The sequence below is a fragment of the Neopsephotus bourkii genome, unplaced genomic scaffold (assembly GCF_033783945.1).
Source record: "Neopsephotus bourkii isolate Nb327-2 ecotype Australia unplaced genomic scaffold, CSIRO-AGI_Nbou_v1 NB_580, whole genome shotgun sequence".
Taxonomy (NCBI): Eukaryota; Metazoa; Chordata; class Aves; order Psittaciformes; family Psittacidae; genus Neopsephotus; species Neopsephotus bourkii.
This window is the reverse complement of record NW_026901081.1, coordinates 645,952-668,978: the sequence shown is the minus strand read 5'-3', so window position 1 is coordinate 668,978 and position 23,027 is coordinate 645,952. Positions and strand designations below refer to the sequence as shown.

Genomic DNA, 23,027 nt, shown 5'->3' with positions numbered 1-23,027 from the left:
TGGGAGTTAAGCCCTTGGGAAGTGGGGCCAAATCCTTGGGAATAGGAGTTAAACCCTTGGGAATTAGGGCCAAACACTTGGGAATGGGAGTTAAACCCTTGGGAATTGGGGTTAAACCCTTGGGAATTGGGACTATACCCCTGGGAATGGGGGCTAAAGCCCTGGAAACTGGAGCTAAGCCTATGGGAATGGGGGGTAAACCCTTAGGAATAGGGTTGGGAAGGGCCCATGGAACACGGGAGCTTCCCAAGCAGTTGCTGCGGGAGGGACAGGCAGGATCCCAGCCTCTGTTCATCCTGGGGGTGGGAGGGGAAGGAATCCCTGGGGACAAGAGCGGTTTCCTTGGGACCCTTCCCGGCAGCCGGGCCGGGATCAGGGGTTTGGGAAGCAGGGATTTGGGATGGAGGGGCGGTACAGAGTCCCTCGGGGTGGCTGGAGGGGAGAGGGACGTGCAGTGGGAATCAGTGCAGTGGGAATCAGTGCAGTGGGAATCGGTGCAGTGGGAATCGATGCATTGGGAACTGGGAATCGGTGCATTGGGAATCGATGCATTGGGAATTGGGAATTGGTGCATTGGGAATCAGTGCATTGGGAATTGGGAATCAGTGCAGTGGGAATCGGTGCATTGGGAATCGGTGCAGTGGGAATTGGGAATCAGTGCAGTGGGAATCAGTGCAGTGGGAATCAGTTCATTGGGAATCGCATTGGGAATCGGTGCGTCAGGAATCAGTGCAGTGGGAATCGGTCCATTGGGAATCGGGAATCAGTGCATTGGGAATCGGTCCATTGGGAATCAGTGCATCGGGAATTGGGAATCGGTGCATCAGGAATCAGTTCCCTGGGAATCAGTGGGTGGAGGGGGCAGAGGCCCCGCTGCCGGCATCACCTCCGAGCCAGGATTTCATCCATCGATTCCAAACATCAGGAATTCCAATGAAACCCCATGGGAATTCCATTGGAAACCCCAACAAACCCCAGTGACGGCAGCGCCCGGCCCGCTCTCACCATCACAGCCCAGATGGGTTCATCCCAGCGCTGGTGTGGGATCCGGGTATCCCAAACTCCATCCTCATCCTCATCCCGCTCCCTGCAGCCCCGTTTGGAGAGGGAAAACGTGGAAAACCAAAGCTCTGCACGTTAATAAAGGCAGCAGAAAAGGAGCCCCGGTCAATGGGTGAGGGAGGATGGGGCAGGCGCTTCCCAAGGGATCTCCGGGCTTGGTCCCGCTCCCCATTGGAGCTGTGCGGGTGTCCCCAGCTCCCATCCCCTTCTCCTCCCTCCCTGTCCATCGGGAGCAGCTCCAGGGCAGGGATGAGCCCCTGGAAGCCTCAAAGCCACCCAAAGAGGGCCCTGATGGGATGGAGCAGGGGGGAACCCCTGGTGCTGCAGACCCAGGGAGAGCGGCTCCTTCCCTTCCAATCCCAAATCCAGACCCCGTGGGATGAGCCGGCCCCGTTCGGGAAGGGACCGGTGTGTGGGGGCCCCTGCAGGTTCGGGTGGCTCAAGAGCATCCCCACGGCCTCGTCACTTCCATCTGTGCTCCACCATCAGCTCCACCCAAACGTGTCCCTCAGGAGCAGGGGGCTCCTTGCAGGATGGTCCCAGCCCTGGTCCCAATGGAGCTACAGCTGCTCCCTGCGTGTGGCTGGGGACTTGTGAGGGCATTGGGGTGGATGGAGGATGGAGGGAGGGATGGATGGATGGATGGATGGATGGATGGACGGAGGGATGGAAGGAGGGAGAGACGGAAGGAGAGATGTAAGGATGAATGGAGGGATGAATGGAGGAGAGGGGGGGTGAATGGAGGAAGGAATGGATGGATGGATGGAGGGAGAGATGGAGGGAGGGAGGAGGGAGGGAGGGAGGGAGGGAGGGAAGGAGGGATGGAGGGATGAATGGAGGATGGAAGGAGGATGGAGGGGATGGAGGAGAGATGAAGGGAGGGATGGAGGGAGGGATGAAGGGATGGAGGGAGAGATGAAGGGAGGGATGGAGGGAGGGATGCAGGAAGGGATGGAGGGAGGGATGCAGGGAGGGATGGAGGGAGGGAGGGAAGGAGGGATGGAGGGAGGGATGCAGGGAGGGATGGAAGGAAGGATGGAGGGAGAGATGAAGGGAGTGATGGAGGGAGGGAGGGATGGAGGGAGGGATGGAGGGAGGGAGGAATGAAGGGATGGCATCCATCACCTTCCATGACCAAGCAGCCCTCTCGGTTGATACGGGTGTGTTGGCCGTTGTCCATCCGGATTTCTCCAAGGTTTTCCATCTGGTTTCCTACAGCCTCATCCTAGGGACATGGATGTGCCATGGCCTTGACGAGTGGTCCATGCAGTGGTGTGGGGGGGGAGGGAACTGGCCAATCAGCAGCACCCTGACTGGGACCTGGCACTGCTGGGGTGCGCCAGGGCCCAACCCTGTTCAAGGTCTCCCATGAGTGACCTGGGTGATGGGATCAAGCGTTCCCTATGGGGTCTGCCGATGGCACCAAACCGAGTGGGGACGTGCTCAGGACACAGGGGCTTGGAGCAATGGTGTTGGGAACCGGAGGAGCTTCAAGCTGCCTTCATCCCAACCCATTCCATCATTCCATGCTCTGGGAAAAGCCGGAGTTTTCCCTGCACAAGCCCATCTCCGGCACCCGGGCCACCAGCACCATTCCCCACACTGCAGATCCCAAAGGGGAGATGGAAACACTGGGATCGTTCACCTGGATGCTGCAGTGCTCCCGTGCCACATCCAGCCGCTGGCCTTCAGGAGCCCCATTCCCCCCTTGCTCCCCATCCCTGTGGTACCTGCACATCCCAGGGCTGGTCCCACCACGTGGGGCTGTGCTGGTCCCTTGAGGAGCCAGGGCCCCCAAGCGATGGGGTAAGGGCAGGAGGAGGGCAGCCAGACCCCCCTTCACTGTGAGGAAGCCAAAGGAAGCAGTGATAACGCATTCAAACCAATGTGGGGGCGCAGAAACCAGCACCCCCCAAAGCACCCGGCTCGGGGTCTGCTCCACTCAGGCCTTCACCCAATGGAGGCTTCCCGGCAGCTCCCGGTGCTGATGGGAATGATGCTGAGTGGGAGCGGAGCAATGGGATGAGCCAAGGAACAGCAACTATGGGGGAGCTGCTCCATTCCCAACTCTGAGACCCAACAGCATCCTCCTCTCCCAGTGCTGAAGGCCCAAACGCTGCTCAAATCCCAGCACAGCTCCAAAGCAAGGAATAACGCGGTGGGATCCGCGTCAAGGAGGAGGCACAAGCGGTTACGGCCCCACAAACAGCCCTAGGGCATCAACCCTCGTGTGTCAGAGCAAAGGAAGCAGCTGGAGCGGCCGGAATCAAACCCTGCTCGTCTGGAAGTGAAGCATCACGGGTCATGGAGCACCAGGAATGTCGGGATCGAGCCTTGAGCTCCCTCCCATACCCTCTTCCCGAGGCCGGGTGAACATGGAGAAGGTCAGCGCTGGGAGCATCCATCCCTCCATCCATCCCTCCCTCCATCCATCCATCCATCCCTCCATCCATCCCTCCATCCACCCATCCATCCATCCCTCCATCCACCCACCCATCCATCCATCCATCCATCCATCCACCCATCCATCCCTCCATCCATTCCACCATCCATCCATCCATCCATCCCTCCATCCATTCCACCATCCATCCATCCATCCATCCCTCCCTCCATCCATCCATCCCTCCATCCCTCCATCCATCCCTCCATCCACCCATCCATCCATCCCTCCATCCACCCACCCATCCATCCATCCATCCATCCACCCATCCATCCCTCCATCCATTCCACCATCCATCCATCCATCCCTCCATCCATCCATCCATCCCTCCATCCACTCACCCATCCACCCCTCCATCCATCCATCCACACCGCTTCCTCCCTCCTGCAGCCCGGGTCTGAGGATAGGCAGCACCGTGGATGCTCTGGCAGAGGGGATGGAGGGTGATTTGAGGCTTTAATTCGCATTAACTTTGAACTAACTTGGGAACAGGTTGGAAAGGGTGGAAAATCCACCGGGAAATCGCATCCCTCCTCACCCAGCTGCTGCCGTCAGCCCTGCCCCTGCTCCTCACGGAGTCATGGAAGGGTTTGGGTTGGAAAAGACCCCAAGCTCATCCAGTTCCGACCTCATCCTGCAGGGAGCAGCTCTCGCCCCTGATTCAGCTCCTGAGGCCCCCGAGCATCCTCGGAGCCGTTGTCACATCCCCGCTACAGGAGGATCCCAAACACCTTCCGAAAGCCACGTTCCACCTTGGCACACGCTCCGGGGTGGGAGAAGGGGTGGAAAGGAGGGGAACAGAACGGATCCCTTCAGGGATCGATGCAAAGCCAGGCGCAGGCACTGCCAGGAGGAGGAGGAGCAGCACCGCGGAGGGAAGAGGCTGCTCCCAACCACCGCAGGCAGCACAGGGACAGGATCCCTGCTCATCGCGGCCGGCTCATGCCCAGCCTGGGAAAGGAGCTGCTGCAGCACCCTCAGCCCTCTTGCTGGGTGTTTGCTGGAGGCAAGGATGGATGCGGTGCAGGCAGAGGATGGTGCTGGGGCTGCAGCAGCGCTGCGAATGCTGCTCTAGGAGGATGCTGCTCTAGGAGGATGCTGCGGGTGCTGCTCTAGGAGGATGCTGTGGGTGCTGCCCTAGGAGGATGCTGCGGGTGCTGCTCTAGGAGGATGCTGCGGGTGCTGCTCTAGGAGGATGCTGCGGGTGCTGCTCTAGGAGGATGCTGCGGGTGCTGCTCTAGGAGGATGCTGCGGGTGCTGCTCTAGGAGGATGCTGCTCTAGGAGGATGCTCTAGGAGGATGCTGCGGGTGCTGCTCTAGGAGGATGCTGCGGGTGCTGCTCTAGGAGGATGCTGCTCTAGGAGGATGCTGCGGGTGCTGCTCTAGGAGGATGCTGCTCTAGGAGGGTGCTGCGGGTGCTGCTCTAGGAGGATGCTGCTCTAGGAGGATGCTGCTCTAGGAGGATGCTGCGGGTGCTGCTCTAGGAGGATGCCGTAGGTGCTGCTCTAAGGAGGATGCTGTAGGTGCTGCTCTAGGAGGATGCTGCTCTAGGAGGATGCTGCTCTAGGAGGATGCTGTAGGTGCTGCTCTAGGAGGATGCTGCTCTAGGAGGATGCTGCGGGTGCTGCTCTAGGAGGATGCCGTAGGTGCTGCTCTAAGGAGGATGCTGTGGGTGCTGCTCTAGGAGGATGCTGCTCTAGGAGGATGCTGCTCTAGGAGGATGCTGCTCTAGGAGGATGCTGTGGATGCGGCTCCTCCAGCACAGCAGGATCCGGGATTGATCCCCCCAGTGGGGCAAGCCCCAGCACGAGGCAGGCTCTAATCCTGATGCTCCCTGTCTGGCTTTGGAGCTCAGCACAACCCAGGAAGGCTGGGAGCAGAGCTGGACCCATGGGCACCCTCCTGATAGGGGTCCTCAGCCTGAGCCTTGCTCAGCAGCTTCCCCACGGCTCAATCCAACCCCTTTTACAGGTGGGCTATTGGGATTCCTGTCTGTGAGGTGACAGCACTGAGGTTAATACCACAGCAACAGGGAGCAGGGAGGAGGAACCGAGACCATCACATTCCAGTGCTCCCCAGGGACACTAAGCCAGGTTGGACACAGGGGCTTGGAGCAAGCTGCTCCAGTGGAAGGGGTCCCTGCCCGTGGCAGGGGTTGGAGCTGGAGGAGCTTTAAGGTCCCTTCAACCCAAACCAGTTGGGATTCCATGGTTCCAACAGATCCACCCACAGCCAGGGGTGCAGGTGGTGTTTGCAGTGCTCCCATCTCCCAGGCACGAGCAATGGGAGGTCCTTGTGGTGACAGAACCCTTCTCCAAGTGAGCTCTCACCATCCAACTGCTCCCGTGCCACCAACTCCAGCACATCCCCAACGCTGCACGAGGATGCTCCAAGTTCCTTGCCTGTCAATTTTCCCAACCCAACCAGGTTGGAAAAGCCCTTCAGGATCATCCAGTCCAACCATTCCCATCAGTGCCAAGGCCACCACTGCCCCATGGCACTGAGGTCTCCATGGGGTGTGAACCCTTGCAGGGCCGGTGCCTGCAGCCCTGCCCTGGGCAGCCTGTTCCAATGCCTGAGCACCCTCTGGGGCAGGAATTGGTCCTCAGCTCCATCTAAACCTGCCCTGGTGCAGCTTGAGGCCGGTTCCTCTTGTCCCATCCCTTGTTCCTTGGGAGCAGAGCCCAGCCCCTCCTGGCTCCATCCTCCTCTCAGGCACTTGGAGGCAGCCATCAGGTCCCCCCTGAGCCTTCTCCATGGCCTTGATGGTCCTTGCAAGAGGAGAGCTTCAACAAGTGACAGACGTTAAGCTGCTGGTGTCACCAAACCAGAACCAGTTCATTCCCTTAGGGCAACACTGGGTAAGTCCACCAAAGAGCATCTGCTCCTGGTACTCACCTCCCTGTCCCTGCCATCTCCACTGGGATGGAGGCTTAAGGAGGATGCTCCTCAAGGCAGATGGGGCTGGTCCAGAAGCCAAGGCAGTGGTGAGGCTGCACCGCTTCCCTTAGTGAAAGGGAAGGGAGGAAGCAGCTGGATTGAGGAGCGAGCTCTCCATCCTCATCCTCATCCTCGGCCCCGCTCAGCGGGCGCTGGCAGCAATGGTGGAGCCGCTGTATGGAGCTGTCGGAACAAGCACACGACCCCATCACATCCCTCCCTTTGTCCTTAAAGCCTCCTCCTGCAGCACCCTGACCCCCAGAGCAGAGCAAGCAGCAGGAAGGTGATGCCCTGGGCCCTGCCAAGCTTGGATGGACTTAAAGAGGCAGAGCTTCCAATGAGACAGGTATGGACTGAGTCCAAGTGCTAAGGAACTGGGGTGGTGTTGTCATCAAACAGAGCCGAGGTACCAGTGATACCCCACTGTGAACAGAAGGAACCTCCCTTTTCCCCCTTAGACAATGCCTTCAATGACTTGTTACCATCACACAAAGGGGATGTCATAGAATCATAGAATAGTTAGGGCTGGAAAGGACCTTAAGCTCACCCAGTTACAACCCCCTGCCATGGGCAGGGACACCTCACACTAAACCATGGCACCCAAGGCTCTGTCCAACCTGGCCTTGAACACTGCCAGGGATGGAGCATTCACAGCCTCCCTGGGCACCCATTCCAGTGCCCCAGCACCCTAACAGGAAAGAATTTCCTCCTTAGATCCAATCTAAACTTCCCCTGTTTCAGTTTTAAGCCATTACCCCGTGTCCTATCACTGCAATCCCTGATGAAGAGTCCCTCACCAGCATCCCTATAGGCCCCCTTCAGACACTGGAAGCTGCTCTGAGGTCTCCATGCAGTCCATGGAGCCAAACTCCAGGTGTGAAACACCACCAACCGGGCCGAGCTGCTCCTGTGCCCATGTTGGAAGTGGGTTTCCCCCTGGAGAGGATGGAGGTCTGCTGTCACGTTAAGGATGCAAGGCAGCAAGGACGGTGCTGGACGTACCTGTGGGTCTCTGGGGTCTCGGTTCATCCTTGTTCCCAGGCTGAACACGGGCTCGTGGCCACGGCTCCTTCATGGAATCACAGCCTCAAGAGGCCTTTGGATGGGACAGGCCCATTGGACAAACCTGCTCCTGGCCACGCAGGCTGCAGGGTCCTCAAGCAGCTCCAGGAGCTTAGCACTGGGATGCGCTAAGCCGGCTCCTTGCAAATCCAATGGGAAGGATGGCAAACGGAGGGGGTCAGAACCAAACCCAAGGATGCGCTCGTGGGGAACGAGGACCAAAGGGGAAATAACCCCCCAAAGGGAACCAAAGTGGGAAAGCAGCGAAAGGAAGGGGTTTGGCACCGCGGAGACCAGCACGGTGCAGGGAAAGTCCTTGGCAAAGAAAGAATGCTCCTCGGTCACAGATCATCGATGTTTATTTCAAGACATGCCACGTCAAAAAGAAAACCTCGCCTTTAATATTGCATTAGAAAAGCACTTTACATCTCCATTCTGCCTTTTGCTGTAAGTGATCGGTGTGCAGAGCCCGGCATTCCCATCAGGAATGAAGAATTCCACATTTCCTACCCCGTGCCCTGGTGACAAGTGGTGGTGAGGACGATTCCCTTCTCTCTTTCCCCACTGGGTTATCTTTAAGCTGCTTTAAAGGGGTAGAAGAGACCAAAGACGGAGCCTGCCTATTCACTTGCCATCACGACACCTTTCCTGCACTTATAACTCAGCCAGCCTGGCCCCAGCAAACAAATGTATTTACAGTTGTGGGGTTAGTAACTTACACAGCAACTTCACAATGACGAGGGGACATTACAAGGGTGCACTTCTAGTGGGTGTCGGGCTCCGTGGTGCCGGGGTAGCTACGTCTCGCAAACATCAGCAAAGCTCTAGAACGGGTTCCTCGGTGGAACGAGACAAGGGGGGGAAAGAAAAGAGTATAAAATGAAGCAAAGAAATAAATACCCAAGGGATGGAAAAGGGTTATTTGGGAGCCTAAGGAAACAGAAGATGGTAGTGGGAAGTATTGAAGCAAACTATACAGCTCTAATGAACCGAACGAAAGGAAACTTGGGAGATTGAATGTAAAAAAAAGAGCTACAAAATTCAAGGCATAAATCTGGATAATCAGAAGTTGGTTTCCATCCTAGTCAACTCCTTTCCCTTCCATCTAAGAGCTCTCCACTAGATAGCCATAGGAAATGCCCCTTCCCCTGCTGACCTATCATAATCCTATGGGAAAGGGGTGCAGTAATCCCCCCTTCTGCCTGCTGGGGACTGGTCTGTCCCCGCAGCCTCTCTGCTGTGTGATCCGCCTGCTCCTTCCTCATTCCTGCTAAATGGAAAAGGTTTCACCCACCCCAGCAGTGCCAGTCCTCAATTCACTTCCTATTCCCCCTAAACCGAAAAGGACCAAAGAACTCCCAACGCCTCCTCCTGCAGCCTGAACCGCTCCGTTCCCATCTCTCGCGCAGCGCTATGCCAGCAGCATCCTATTGCCAAAAGGAAACCAGACTGCTCTTTCAGCTCATCCTGCACTCCAAATAGGATTCCCCTGTTTCCTGCAAGTGTTTTGCTAATGCACATCCACCCTTTCCACACCCCCCCAAAAAAGGACCTCCAGAAGCCATTGAGCCCGTTCCCAAAGACGCTCTGTGTGTGCTCCTTGGAGCTGTGGTCACGTTGCCTCTGCGAGAGCTCAAAAATCCTTTGGTGGTGTTGAAACCCCCCTTTAAGGTTGGCTCCCAATTGGGAGGGGGTTTGAAAACCAGTCAATGTCTGCTTAAAAGATTTAAGAGCTTGGGTTTAATGCTTTTATTCTTCTTATTGTAAGGATAAGGATTTAACCCTCCTCTTGCGTTCCTGACTGCTCGCTAAGTCCTTGCCAGGTTATTAAAGAGAAACCAAACGGGTTTGAGATTCCCACACGTTCTTCTGCACGCACATCTCCTCTAAGTCCAATGCCAAACTTCCTCAGTTGCCATCATTTCAAAGTGCAATATCATAACATATTAAAAAAAGGAACAAATATTAAGAAATTGTACCTATTTTTTGTGGTTTTTTTTTTTAAGTTATAACTAGAATATGCTGGAATATTTTGGCTTTTTTTTTTGTTTTTTCTTATAAATAATGAAGACACTGACATTTTCCTGTGTGTGTGTGTGTGCTTGTGAAGCTAAGAGATCATCTCCACGAGACAGCCAGCGACGATGAACTGCAATACGTTATTACTGAAAGGGGAAGGTTCAAGCCAATATTCACACTGCAGTCAATGAAGAGTAAAGGGAGGGAAAGCAGTGATGTTCTGGAGCAAGGAAGAAGCCACATGGTATTAGCAGGAGCAGCCTCCTTCACTGACAGGCTGCTCTTGAGGCTTTTCCAGTTTGATGTCAATCACTGGAGGAGGTAAGTTAAGGAAAACAGATGCCCAATGGTCTCCAGACCAAGCTCAGGTGGAGCAGGATGGGAATGGGAATGCTCAGTTTGTGTTTCCCACTGAAACCAGTCACTGAGTGGTTTGTGTTCAAAGGGACCTTAAAGCTCATCCAGCTCCAACCCCTGCCACGGGCAGGGACCCCTTCCACTGGAGCAGCTTGCTCCAAGCCCCTGTGTCCAACCTGGCCTTGAGCACTGCCAGGGATGGGGCAGCCACAGCTTCTTTGTGCAAACACTTTGCAAGTATTCATATACCTGCACAGGGCTTTAAGAGGCTCTTAAACAAAACAGCTTCAAGCTGAAGTAAAGGTACAGGGGGCTCAGAAGCCCCTTTTGCCTTGACATGTTCTTAAGTAAGAAGCAGAAACAGTGTCAGACCCCAAATGTGGAGGGGAGATCTGGAGAGGGGCTTGGGACAAGGGCCTGTAGGGCCAGGCCAAGGGGAATGGCTTGAACCTGCCCGAGGGGAGACTGAGCTGAGCTCTTAGGCAGAAGCTCTTCCCTGTGAGGGTGCTGAGGCGCTGGCACAGGGTGCCCAGAGAAGCTGTGGCTGCCCCATCCCTGGCAGTGCTCAAGGCCAGGTTGGACACAGGGGCTTGGAGCAAGCTGCTCCAGTGGAAGGGGTCCCTGCCCGTGGCAGGGGTTGGGGCTGGAGGAGCTTTAAGTCACTTCCAACCCAAACCAGGCTGGGGTTCTATGCCTCTAACCAGAGCCTGCTCTTCCCAGTGACCACCAGCAATCTCCTTTTGTTCCATACCAGTGTCTAATGACCATTTTCAGAGGGAACCAGTAACAGCTTGGGAGCCCCCAGGTTCACATCAACGCTCCATTCAGCCTGCCAGCACAGCCAGCATTACCCACAGCTGGAAGGCACCCATGGAGGGATCCACCTGGACAATGAAGAACAATGAAGCCAACAATGGAGACAGCAGGAGGCCAGAGGAGCCCAGGGAAGGCCAAACTCCTGCTCCTCTCTACTTCACATCCAACTGGCAAGCGCATCCCTCTCACTCCATGTCCGCACTCAGCTTTAATGCAGGCTGCTGATAAGCTACTCCCTTTGGCACTCGAATTCCCAGTGGATGCCCTACAGTTCCAACACTTCCATAGCCTTTCACAGGAGGAGCTTGGAACTCTAATCCCCAAACGTGACTCATGGGTTTAGCACAAGTCTCAAGCCTTTCTCTTATCAGTTAACACAGAGGCAAAAGCACCATGCAGCTGATACTTCCAAATTATGTCTTTAGGGGTTGAAGGTGCTTCTGTGGAAATCAGGAGGGAATAAACACAAAAAGGGAAACAAAAGATCAATAATTCATCTTGAATATTTGGTCCATTTGCCTGATCTAAACCCCACTCTATTATTTAAGTCAAGTGATGCTCAAAGTGAGCCTCGCCAGCTTCATCAGTGTGCACGAGCAGTTCAAGATCCTTGAACCCTCAGTGATGTGCAAAGAAGCCTATGGAAAATCCCCCCCATTAATCCTGCACAGCTGCCTGGGAGACAATCCTATTGAGTTCCTGCTATCTCCAGTCTGCAGGGAGTCAAACACAAAGTGCCCTTGTTGCAGTCCCATTTAGAGACCGGTGATCAAAGGCCCTGATACGGGAACTGCATGGCCCAGTGCTGGTGCATTCTGACACCATCCTCATTAATAAAGATTGTTGTTCATTAACCTTTTGGTGACCTGCATAAGGAAACTGTTTGGCTCCATCAAGTCCATAATGCACAAAGCTTGTGCTTTAGTTGCAATCCACAGCTTCCCAAATGCTCCTTGCCTCTGTGTAGTCAGACACCCTACAGGACATGCAGTTCTAGCACCAGGCTCGTCCTCCTCCTCCAGCTCCTGCTGCAGCCTTTCTCCAAAGCATCATTTCTCCTCCCTTTCCCAGCTGGCAGCTACGTGATCCCTGCTGCAAATGAACTGACAGCCCTGAAGAAGTTCAATGACTCAAAAAAGCTCACCCAGCTCTAGCACAGAATCATAGAATCCCAGACTGGTTTAGGTTGAAGGGACCTTAAAACTCATCCAGTTTCAATTCCTGCCACAGGCAGGGACACCTTCCACCATAGCAGGTCCAGCAGGGTTGGAGAAGGGAACTACAGAGATCCCTTCCAACCTGGCTCATTGCAGGATTCTGCAACTCAAGATCTACAAGAGCCACAGTGGGGTTTTTCCAGGCATCTTTGCCACTGTTTTCTCCCACTCCAGTCTCCCCCTCCCTCCCTACATCCAATTGGCTCCAACACCACATGAAGAATCCTTCTGGATGTGTTTGACTGCATCTTTCTGCACCTTCCTGTTGTTCTCCTTCAGCTTTCCTTCAGTTGCCTTTATGTTTATGGCCTCAATCCATAGCCCTGAGCATCCCTACTTCACAGGAGAGCCCTCCATCCTTACCACTCCTAGTCCCAGCCTTCTATCACCCCAAGCTTTCCTCCTCAGTACTTCAAGCTTGAAGGTTACTTGCCCCTATTCCCCCTCTCAATCCTCACTTTGGGATGTCCAGAAGCTGATCAAGACCTGCAGGAGAGATATTACTCCTCCTTTCTTCAGCCTTGTTATTCAGAGCCTGCATTTTCCTCGTCCAGGGTAATGCCTGGCAGCACTGTGCCACCACTGAGGCTCAGCTCAGACACATAAAGGATACTGTCTTCTCTACTTTTGTCTTGTGTGCTTTCCATTCCAGGCAAGGCAGCTGCCACACGTCGGAAAAGCTGCAAGGAAACAGGGAACAGATCAAAACAATCCCACTTGAAAGAGTGCACTCGGTTGATACAGTTCAAACAACGATTCAATCCATCCTCTGGGGCTATTGACACCAAAAGCCTGACACCAAATATAACCTTTATTCTCAGGCAATGGCAAACCATGTTTTTGTTGTGAGTGAAGACATCAATGTGCCTGGATATGAGCAGCAAACCTTCCACCACCTTCTCTGCTAATATCCTCTGTTTGGAATGCAGCGTTTCCACCTCATGGATGTGCACAGACCCCAAAGCCTCCCCAGGATCAGGTGGGAACTCGACCTTCCCACCTCCATAGGGTATTGGTTACACAGGAGCATGGACACACCAAGTCAAACACAGCATCCAGGAGTTGTGTTAACACCTGCATTGAACCAGGTGGCACATACAGAAGAGCATCAGAAAAGGGGATGTGTGTAATGACATCCCCTAAGCATCTTCTTCCAGGCTTTACCTCTCTATGGCTCAGGCTTCCTATGAACCAGAGAAAGGATCTTCCTTTCAGGAACTTCCCAGTCCTTTTCTGAGTGTCCTTGACTTTTGATACCTGCTCCATCACCATGATGGTGGTCAGAACAGGAGCCTGCAATCCCAAAGGAGTTGTTCCTCCTCTCACTCGAACACTGTCTCCAGTTTCCCAGCAAGACCTCAGCTCCAGCATCTCTTCACAGTTTTATTCCATCAAGAAGTGAGACTGAACAGGACCAATTCCCTCTCCTGCCTTCCCTACCTTAGCCCCAAGGCTCAGACTCCTGGTTCCCATCAGCTCTCTGGGTGACAGCCTACAGATGTGCCCACTATTAATGTGTGAGCATTCACTTGGCTCTCCTGAGCCCACAAAGGTCTGCCTCCTCCTGCACAGAACAGCCCAGTTAAGGAATGTCCTTCAGCTCAGTGACTTCTCTGACACCCTGCCATGCTACTTGGTAAGAACCACACAGATTTCAATGCCAACGTTCTCCTTTTCATGTGTCTCAGCACAAAAGGATGGACAGAATGGATCAGACAGATGGAAGGATGCATTGTGCCTTTACTATTCACCAAGGTTTTCAACTGACCACCTAATTGTTCCCTACCTTTGAAGAACCCCAGTAGAGTTTGATCCATACCCAGAAATGAACATCTGACATACACTGCATTCATATTTTTACACCACCACAGACATTGTCACTACCATGTACTTCCTGTCTGCATATAATCCAGGACACTAGATGTTTCCATGCACTCAGCATCTTCATCCAGTGTTCTGGTGCCTAAAGGGGGTACAAGAAACCTGGAGAGGGGCTTTGGACGAGGGCCTGTAGGGACAGGACAAGAGGAATGGCTTGAACCTGTCAGAGGGGAGATTGAGATGAGCTCTTAGGCAGAGGATTGGAACTGGATGAGTTTTAAGGGCCCTTCCAACCCAAACCACTCTGGATTCTGTGATTTGAATCCACAAGCTCTTTGCAGCCTCGATGTTTTCTTTGCCTTTAACAGTCTTCAATATAAATCCTGACTCGACCATGTCTGGGAACAGAAGGTCCTGACTCTCCTTCTTTACTGACCTTTGTCCCTAGAATTACTTTTGCTCTCCCAATATTCAGTATCAAGTGAGCTTTGTGACTTCTGGGAGGCAAAAAAACACAGGAAAAAGGGATCAGAGAACCAGGCTGCACTGGAGAATACCCAAATACCATCAACAGTTAGGCTTTCAGAAGGCCTGATATGTTGTCAGTGCATACATAGGTGCTATGGTACGGTAAACCCTGCTCCTCTGTGGTGCATCACTACATCAATCCCTATTAGCTCCGGAGGGGAAGATCTGTTCAACCTCTCATCCTTTCAACACACATTTTCCTGCTGATAGTTAGATAATAAGTTAGAGGATGGAGTAAATCTGCTTCTCTACCCTTCAATACATGGCTTTTTCTGCTCATACACTACACTTCTGAAGAATCATTTTGCCCCAGTTCTTGACCCAGAAGGTTTGGGGGAGAGAAAAATCCCTCCCCATCACTTTTAAGGCTGGATGTGCAAGAGTTTGGCATAATCCTACCACATCTTGCCTAAATTAGGCTGGTTGCCACCTTTGCTCCAATATGAAGATGGAAAAGCATCAATTCATATAGCTCTTTGCTAGCATCATGCATTTGGAGATCCTACATGGAATAAGCATTAAAAAACCCCCAATGGTTTTAAACTGTGGACAGATTAACCATGTATTTCCCCCTTGTATAATAGTAGGAAGTGAGGGATGCAGTTTATAGAGGGGAGGGGTGGGGAGCCTTAAAAACCTCAGCTGCTGGGAACCCACTGGAATTACTGCATTTAAACCAAGCTGCTGACAGAAAGGCTAAGTGTTGAAAATACCATAATCCTTCCTTTACAGTGAGCCCAGGCATAAAATCCTGCCTTTAGCAGTATTTCTCCTCAACGCTTTTAGCAGTATTTCTCCTCTAAATGATTTGACTAAAAAAAGGAATTTGGCAACTAAGAAAATCAACTTTCTTCCTTATTAACCTTCTGCTTATCAGCCACAACATAGGTGCACAAATCCAATTAGGGAAACTTCATGATGCTCAGAAAGGAGCCTTCAACACAGGGGCTCAGTGTTGCACAGTGCCTGCAGCACCTCAGTCAGAAGGCTTAGCTCACCACAAATGTGGAAGGAGGTTGCAGAGATATATATATATACATCTATAATATAATGTATATAGGTGTGTTAAAAAGGTGTCTGCTCTCCTTCTGCTGCGCTCTGTTAGATCCCCCCTGCAGCCCTGATCCAGCTCTGGGGCAGCAGCACAAGAGGGACGTGGAGCTGTTGGAGCGAGGCCAGAGGAGGCCATGGAGCTGCTGCGAGGGCTGGAGCAGCTCTGTTCTGGAGCCAGGCTGAGAGAGCTGGGCTGGGGCAGCCTGGAGAAGAGAAGGCTCCTGAAGGGGAGACCTTAGAGCAGCTCCAGTGCCTAAAGGGGCTGCAGGAAAGCTGGAGAGGGGCTTGGGACAAGGGCCTGTAGGGCCAAGCCAAGGGGAATGGCTTGAACCTGCCAGAGGGGAGACTGAGCTGAGCTCTTAGGCAGAAGCTCTTCCCTGTGAGGGTGCTGAGGCGCTGGCACAGGGTGCCCAGAGAAGCTGTGGCTGCCCCATCCCTGGCAGTGCTCAAGGCCAGGTTGGACACAGGGGCTTGGAGCAAGCTGCTCCAGTGGAAGGGGTCCCTGTCCTGTTTAATTAGGAAGGAGATTCAGGACCCAGTTGGAACTGGATGAGCTTTAAGGTCTCTTCCAACACAAACCATTCCAGGATTCCATGTCTGAGTATCAGTGTGTGTGTGTGTGTGTGTGTGTGTGTATAAAAACACATCTATTGGTGAGCATTCAGGACTTTTTTCCCAAGGCAGCTGTTAAACCCCAGAATCCCAGACTGGTTTGGGTTTGGAAGTGACCTTAAAGTTCACCCAGTTCCAACCCCCTGCCACAGGCAGGGACAAAATGCAGCCGTGTGAATGAATAAGAGCCACACAAAGTCTCTTTCAGCACTGAATCCTGAATCTCCTTCCTGATTAAACCCTGATAAAGAAGACAATCCCTCATCCCTCACCATTGGATTTCACTCATTTGCAGTCTGTGCCTTTCCTCCTCCTCCAGCTACTAAATCCCCACCAGATCACTGTCACAAACTGGAGGCCTAACCCAGTCCTCACTGTACCACTCCTGCAGCAGCATGGGAAGGACAGGAGGATCACTGCCCATGTGGAAAAGCCAGGCAAGAAACCTGCTCCCTAATGCAAAGCAAGCAAACCCCTTCCCCTCATTCCCATTCTCCGAGGGGAGCAGTGCAACTGGAGTAATTCCTGCCCATCAGATAGACAGGAATCAACACACAAGAGGATAAAGAGCCAAGCAGGGGGATGCAGCCAGCTCTGTGAGAACAGGGTTACTCCAGAGGCCTTTAGCTGCTGCCATGAGAAAGTCTGGCTGCCAAATCCCATATTGAGCCTGCATGGAGTGTGCCAGGTACTGCTCTAAGGAGGTCTTCAGGGCTCTCCCTCCTCTCTCCAGGACAGCAAAAGGAAGGCTGACACATTCTGGGCATGCAGTGCAGAGCCTAACAATGAGATTGCCTCAAATACAGACTGCTGAGGGAGAGCATGAATCTTAAAGGCTTGTAAAGCTTATTCAGGGCTGACAAATGAAATGAATCAGAGTCTAGGAGTCTCTGCATTAAACGAAGCAAGTTATCTACTTCTCTCCTCAGTCTTAGGGCTCCCTTGGCAATCAGTCTGCTGGAACATGCAGGACCCCAAAGCCAGTATTCTTCCCCTCTACTGCATCAATTTAACCCCTGAATAACACTTTCAGCAGCATTTGTATTCTGGAATACCATCCACTCGTTTTTCCTTCAACATCCTCTCCCCAAAGTAAGAAGAACAGGGAGTGTGTAGGACTCAGTAAGAGATCCAGCTGTGTGCTACAACCTGCTCTGACAGTGGGCAGCTCCAAGAGATGAGGCTCATCCCAACAGCAACTCAGCTCAGTTGTTGGGGTAAAGAAATGCCAGAGAAGTCATAAACTGAGAGCCTGCCCCATCCCTGGCAGTGCTCAAGGCCAGGATGGACACAGGGGCTTGGAGCAAGCTGCTCCAGTGGAAGGGGTCCCTGCCCATGGCAGGGGTTGGAGCTGGAGGAGCTTTAAGGTCCCTTCATCCCAAACCATTCCATGCTTACAGGAAGACTGTGAGATGATGTCATTCCTCCACGTCTCATCACAACTGGATTGAGGTCATGGCACTGCCTGGAACCCCATGGCATCCCTGGGCTGCCTCTGCTCCTGCTAACCCTGCCTGGCAGCCAGCCCTAGGGCTGTGAAGGCAAGTGTGCTCCCAGTGACATCTCCAGATCATGCCTGCACACAAGTGAGGCTGGAATTCACATCTCTGAGCTGAAAGATAACATGGAAAGAAAGCCAGGAAGCTCTGGTGGGCCAGACATGAGGCATTAGTTAAAGCAGAGCTCACTCTGGCGTTGTTAACACCAAAGTCTACAGCAGACACTGCACAGAAACCAAAACCTCAATGAGAAGGGGGTGGAAATGTAAAGAAGCCAACAGTGAAGGATGGAGGGTTCAGCTTCATCCCAAGTCTCTTTCTGTGTTAGCTTGTGTCATTCCCTACCATTAACCCAGAGCATGGGATTTACATCCAGCAGAAGGATTTTGTGCTGGGAACAGCAGTGTTGTGTCAGCAGTTTTGGACTCAGTATCAAAGCTGCTAAAGTCAATGCTAAGCCTGAACTTATCCCCTGATGGACAAGTCAATGACTTGACAACTAGCCCAAGACTCACTTTGACATTAGCATTCCCTATCTGGCAGAAGGTAACGTTAATTTTTACATCAGTGTGCTTCATTAGATGTAGTCAAAAGCTGGAATTGGTATCTAAAATAATCTGATCATTTTAAACTTGATTATAATAATTTGATTAATTAAACACAGGAGTTTTCATTTGGAATTCAAACTCCTGTGTGAAAATTAACTCAGACAGTAATTGCCCTGCAGCATCAGAATTGATTGTGGATAGAAGATATCAGTATGGGGAAGGTCAAATTTGCCTTCAGCTTATTAAAGAGACATTTTATACAGGTTATGGGAAGGTTATGTATAGAATCACAGAATGGTTTGGGCTGAAGGAAGCTTAAAGCTCCTCCAGTTCCAACCCCTGCCACAGGCAGGGACCCCTTCCACTGGAGCAGCTTGCTCCAAGCCCCTGTGTCCAACCTGGCCTTGAACACTGCCAGGGATGGGGCAGCCACAGCTTCTCTGGGCACCCTGTGCCAGCGCCTCAGCACCCTCACAGGGAAGAGCTTCTGCCTTATAATCAACCTAAATCTCCCCTGTTTCAGTCTGAACCCATCACCCCTTGTCCTATCACTGCAGTCCCTACTGAAGAGTCCCTCCCCAGCATCCTTGCAGCCCCCTTCACACACTGGAAGCTGCTCTGAGGTCTCCACGCAGCTTCTCTTCTCCAGGCTCAACAGCCCCAATGTTCTCAGCCTGGCTCCATACAGGAGCTGCTCCAGCCCCTGAGCATCCTCGTGGCCTCCTCTGGACTTGCTCCAACAGCTCCATGTCCTCCTTATGTTGAGGACCCCAGACCTGCACATGGTGCTGCAGGTGGGGTCTCACCACAGCAGAGTGATGGAGTTGCTCCCATTTCACTAGGCAAGAATTCATGACAAGTTAGTAACATAAACTCAGACCAAATAGAGAAGCTGCAAGGAAACAGAACTAGGAAATAATGGTATTAAAAGTCTTCTCCTTTGGGAACTGTTTCAACAGTTACTTATGAAACTAATTGAAAGTGAGAGCTCCAAATGTTCTGCAGCACAAGGGAGCTTTGAAGTTCCTACAAATCCCAATCCCTGCCTGCAACACAGGATCAAGACTGAGCAGAAAAATCCATTTTTAGCTCTTATTCAACCACCCCTCGGGTCTTTGTGGTTCAATATTGTGCACAGAGAATGAGGTCACTTAAAACCTGTCCTCTTGTCCCATTCTGACAAGATTTCACATTATATCAAGTACCCACTTGAAATATGATGCAGGTTTTAGATATTCCTATTTCTTAATGTTAACAAAGAACAAGTTTTATGTCTCCCAACACCAAATCTTCTATTTCATAGCAGGAATTAGCATCCAGCTTCCCACCACCACCCTGTTTCGCTTGGAGCTGCATTACCTACCCTATTTTCTCACAGCAGCAAGTCTTGCAGCATGTAACCTGGCAATTAAAATCAGAGGCATGATTTGTCTAGACCTCCATTACCCAACCAAGAGTTGTCCCTAGAGAGCGAGCAAGTGAGGCCACAGCTACAGAAATGGCTTTCTGCTTTCACAATCTCATTAGGAAAATCCCCCAATGGCTGCAGCATAAAACACAGGAAGGCAAAGTTAGTTCCTTCACCGTGGATTAAAGGGAGCTCCCATCCCTCTTGATGGAGGCTGTGGTGGCTTTCCAAAGCACGTAAATGACAGTATCTACTGCCACAATGGGCCACAGGCACAGGAATACAAGATGTGGCCTCTCTTCCCCTCTGTCCTGGAGCCAGGCTGAGAGAGCTGGGCTGGGGCAGCCTGGAGAAGAGAAGGCTCCTGAAGGGGAGACCTTAGAGCAGCTCCAGTGCCTAAAGGGGCTGCAGGAAAGCTGGAGAGGGGCTTGGGACAAGGGCCTGTAGGGCCAGGCCAAGGGGAATGGCTTGAACCTGCCCGAGGGGAGACTGAGCTGAGCTCTTAGGCAGAAGCTCTTCCCTGTGAGGGTGCTGAGGCGCTGGCACAGGGTGCCCAGAGAAGCTGTGGCTGCCCCATCCCTGGCAGTGCTCAAGGCCAGGTTGGACACAGGGGCTTGGAGCAAGCTGCTCCAGTGGAAGGGGTCCCTGCCCATGGCAGGGGCTGGAGCTGGAGGAGCTTTAAGGTCCCTTCAACCCAACCCATACTGGGATCTGTAAATCATTCCCCTCAGCCAGGCCACTGCTCTCAAGTTCACTCCCTGCAGTCTCAGTAGACATTAAGAATTCCAGCATGGGATCCAAGCCTTAATTACAAACCAGCCTCTGTGTTGTGGCAGGATAATTGGGGACCCTGGGACCAAACACTTTCATGCTCACTAATGCACCAGAATACAGCACTGAGTTAACACATCTCATTATTCCATTATGTAAGGAATAATGCTGCTCCTAATATACAAAGTCAAGAGACATTTTAATAACAGACCTTTAGTCCTGGCTACAAAGTACAAAGTCATTTATAAGCCTGTTTTAGCAACTGATACGATTCTGCACACAAACTGTGTGTAACTACACAGGCACAAACCACGTGGGATTGTGTATATACACGTGTGTGCATCTGTTTGCTGTGTGGGGATGTCTTCTACCTCTTGCACTGCTGCTTTTCCTCCTACCATAAGAGCAAATAATGTAAGGGCCATGACTCCATGTAAGAAACTGCTACATCAAGGAAGCAGCAGTATCCCACTGTGCACTGAGTCAGGAGGGATGGACACCACTCGCTCTCAATTCATGATGTGCTAGAATCTTGCCTCTAGCTCTCTTGCCTCTTGTTAGGAATGCTTGGCTCTAAACTGGGAGAGACATGGATCTGATGGATGGACCACGGTGTGGATAAGAAATAGGCTGGATAATTGCTCTCAGAGAGTTGGGGTCACCAGCTCGATGTTCAAGTGAAGACCAGTGATGAGTGGTGCTCCTCAAGGGTCGGTGCTGGGATCAGCACTGTTCAGCATCTTTGCTGGTGACACTGACAGTGGGATCCAGCACCCTCAGCACATCTGCTGATGCCACCGAGCTGTGTGGAGCAGTGACACTGGAGGGAAGGGATGGGGTCCAGAGGGACCTGGACAGGCTGGAGAGGTGGGACTGTATGAACCTCATGGAGCTCAACCAGACCAAGGGCAAGGTCCTGCCCCTGGGTCAGGGCAATCCCAGCACAAACCCAGGCTGGGGGAGCCTGGATGGAGCAGCCTGAGGAGAAGGACTTGGGGTGCTGGGTGAGGAGAAGCTCCCCATGACCTGGCCCAGAACCCCCCCCCATGTGCTGGGCTGCACCCCCAGAGCGTGAGCAGCAGCTCAGGGAGGGGATCCTGCCCCTCTGCTGTGTGAAAGGGAGACCCCCCCTGCAGCCCTGATCCAGCTCTGGGGCAGCAGCACAAGAGGGACTTGGAGTTGTTGGAGCCAGTCCAGAGGAGGTCATGGAGCTGCTGTGAGGGCTGGAGCAGCTCTGCTCTGGTCCCTCCCAATTGAAAACAGTGACTGTGATTCCTGACAGCCTATTTGTGATCACAACATTTCTTCTCTGTCAACACCAGGCCAGTTCCTCAGTGTTTACTACTCTCACCCGTTCACCGTTTGCCAAGTGATTTATCTTCATTAACACAAGTGCTAAAGCCTCATTTACCATGTCACAATGCAAAAGGTCTCAGCTCATCCCACAGCATGAAACCTAATTTTGTTGCAGTTGCATCAGCTCAACAGACCTCTCCCTGCTTTCCCCAATTCAAAAGCAACTCATCACCTACCAAAAGTAAAGAGCTTTGGCTCTCCAAGAACATTGACTCACACTTTCAGGGCCTTCTGGAGTGGAAACACCAGTTTACACTGTCTCACTGTACAACGGAAGCACCACTGTACATTTAAGCCATCACATTCTTCCTTGACTGGTGTGCCCATCTGGACCATGTTCATTCACTGAACTGGCACCAGAAACAATCCTAGGACCTCTATTTCCCCAACTGTTTGGCTCATGCTTTAATCCCTTCAATCTAAACACCAAATCTGAATGATCAGAAATCCAGGAAGGATTTCTCTTCCACAGCTCCTCTCTTCTAAGGGCAAAGAGATTGCAAGCCCTTTGCTGCAAGGTCAGGGATCCTCTTCTGAACCTCAGCCAACAGTTCAACTCTGAGATGTTGTCTGTGGCATGTGGACTACAAATGTCCCCCCAAGACCCTCTGCAAAGGCTTTCCAATGCCCAGAGAAGTTCTGTTTCCACAGTGGTGCATTAACACAAGTATTCTTGTGCCTGCTGTGGTTACTCACCTGTTTTACGTTGTATCCTGCTTTTGCACTAGTTTCGATGAACATTACATTCAGCTCTTTGGCTTTTCTTTCTCCTTCCTCAATGGACACTTGTCTGGGAAGATAACACAGAATTAGGAATAAAAAACACAGACAAACACCTTGAAAATACAGATTCTTGTCTTCAACCCCAAAAGGTGACTGCATCAGTGCAGTTCTGAAAGCATTTCATGGTTTTAAATTCAAGTTCAGCTGGACACCAGCACAGGGTGCCCAGAGAAGCTGTGGCTGCCCCATCCCTGGCAGTGTTCAAGGCCAGGTTGGACACAGGGGCATGGAGCAAGCTGCTCTAGGGGAAGGTGTCCCTGCCCATAGCAGCAGTTGGAACTGGAGGAGCTTTAAGGTCCCCTCCAACCCCAAATTATTCTATGATTCTATGAATACTACAAACCCAAAAGCAGCAGCAAAAGCCGAAGATGCCCAACTTGTAGGAAAATGCTTAAGTTTTCCAACTTATGTAAACCCCTGAAGGGTTTCAAAAGGGAGGACCAGTTGCACCTATCATTAATAGCTGAGCAAATGTATTAAGTAGGAATATCTGTCATCATAGAATAGAATCATAGAATAGTTAGGGTTGGAAAGGACCTCAAGATCATCCAGTTCCAACCCCCCACCATGGGCAGGGACACCTCACACTAAACCATGGCACCCAAGGCTCTGTCCAACCTGGCCTTGAACACTGCCAGGGATGGAGCATTCCATAATTCCATAATGATTTTAGGTCACTCACGTGCTGACCCAGGCTGTGGCTGACATTCCATCCTGTCACCTGAACAAGCTGGT

At 52.2% G+C, this 23,027-nt stretch overlaps 2 protein-coding genes across 3 annotated transcripts in view; one reads left to right on the top strand and one right to left on the bottom strand.

Moving 5' to 3' along the window:
• Positions 1–1,003: 1,003 nt before the first annotated feature.
• The window catches only part of MRPL48 (mitochondrial ribosomal protein L48), a 76,124-nt gene continuing 54,100 nt past the window's right edge, over positions 1,004–23,027 (top strand). Inside the window, exon 1 of the mRNA XM_061351349.1 lies at positions 1,004–1,038. The gene's annotated coding sequence lies outside the window, so the exon portion shown is untranslated. The remainder of the gene's footprint in view (positions 1,039–23,027) is intronic.
• Positions 9,222–23,027, bottom strand: part of RAB6A (RAB6A, member RAS oncogene family) — a 53,814-nt gene continuing 40,008 nt past the window's right edge. For both annotated transcript variants that reach the window (XM_061351351.1, XM_061351350.1), the window contains exons 6-8: positions 22,206–22,299; positions 12,527–12,593; positions 9,222–9,835 (exon numbers count right to left, since the gene is read on the bottom strand). In XM_061351351.1, coding sequence (XP_061207335.1) covers positions 9,771–9,835; positions 12,527–12,593; positions 22,206–22,299 — 226 coding nt within the window. In that variant the 3' untranslated portion in view covers positions 9,222–9,770. The remainder of the gene's footprint in view (positions 9,836–12,526; positions 12,594–22,205; positions 22,300–23,027) is intronic.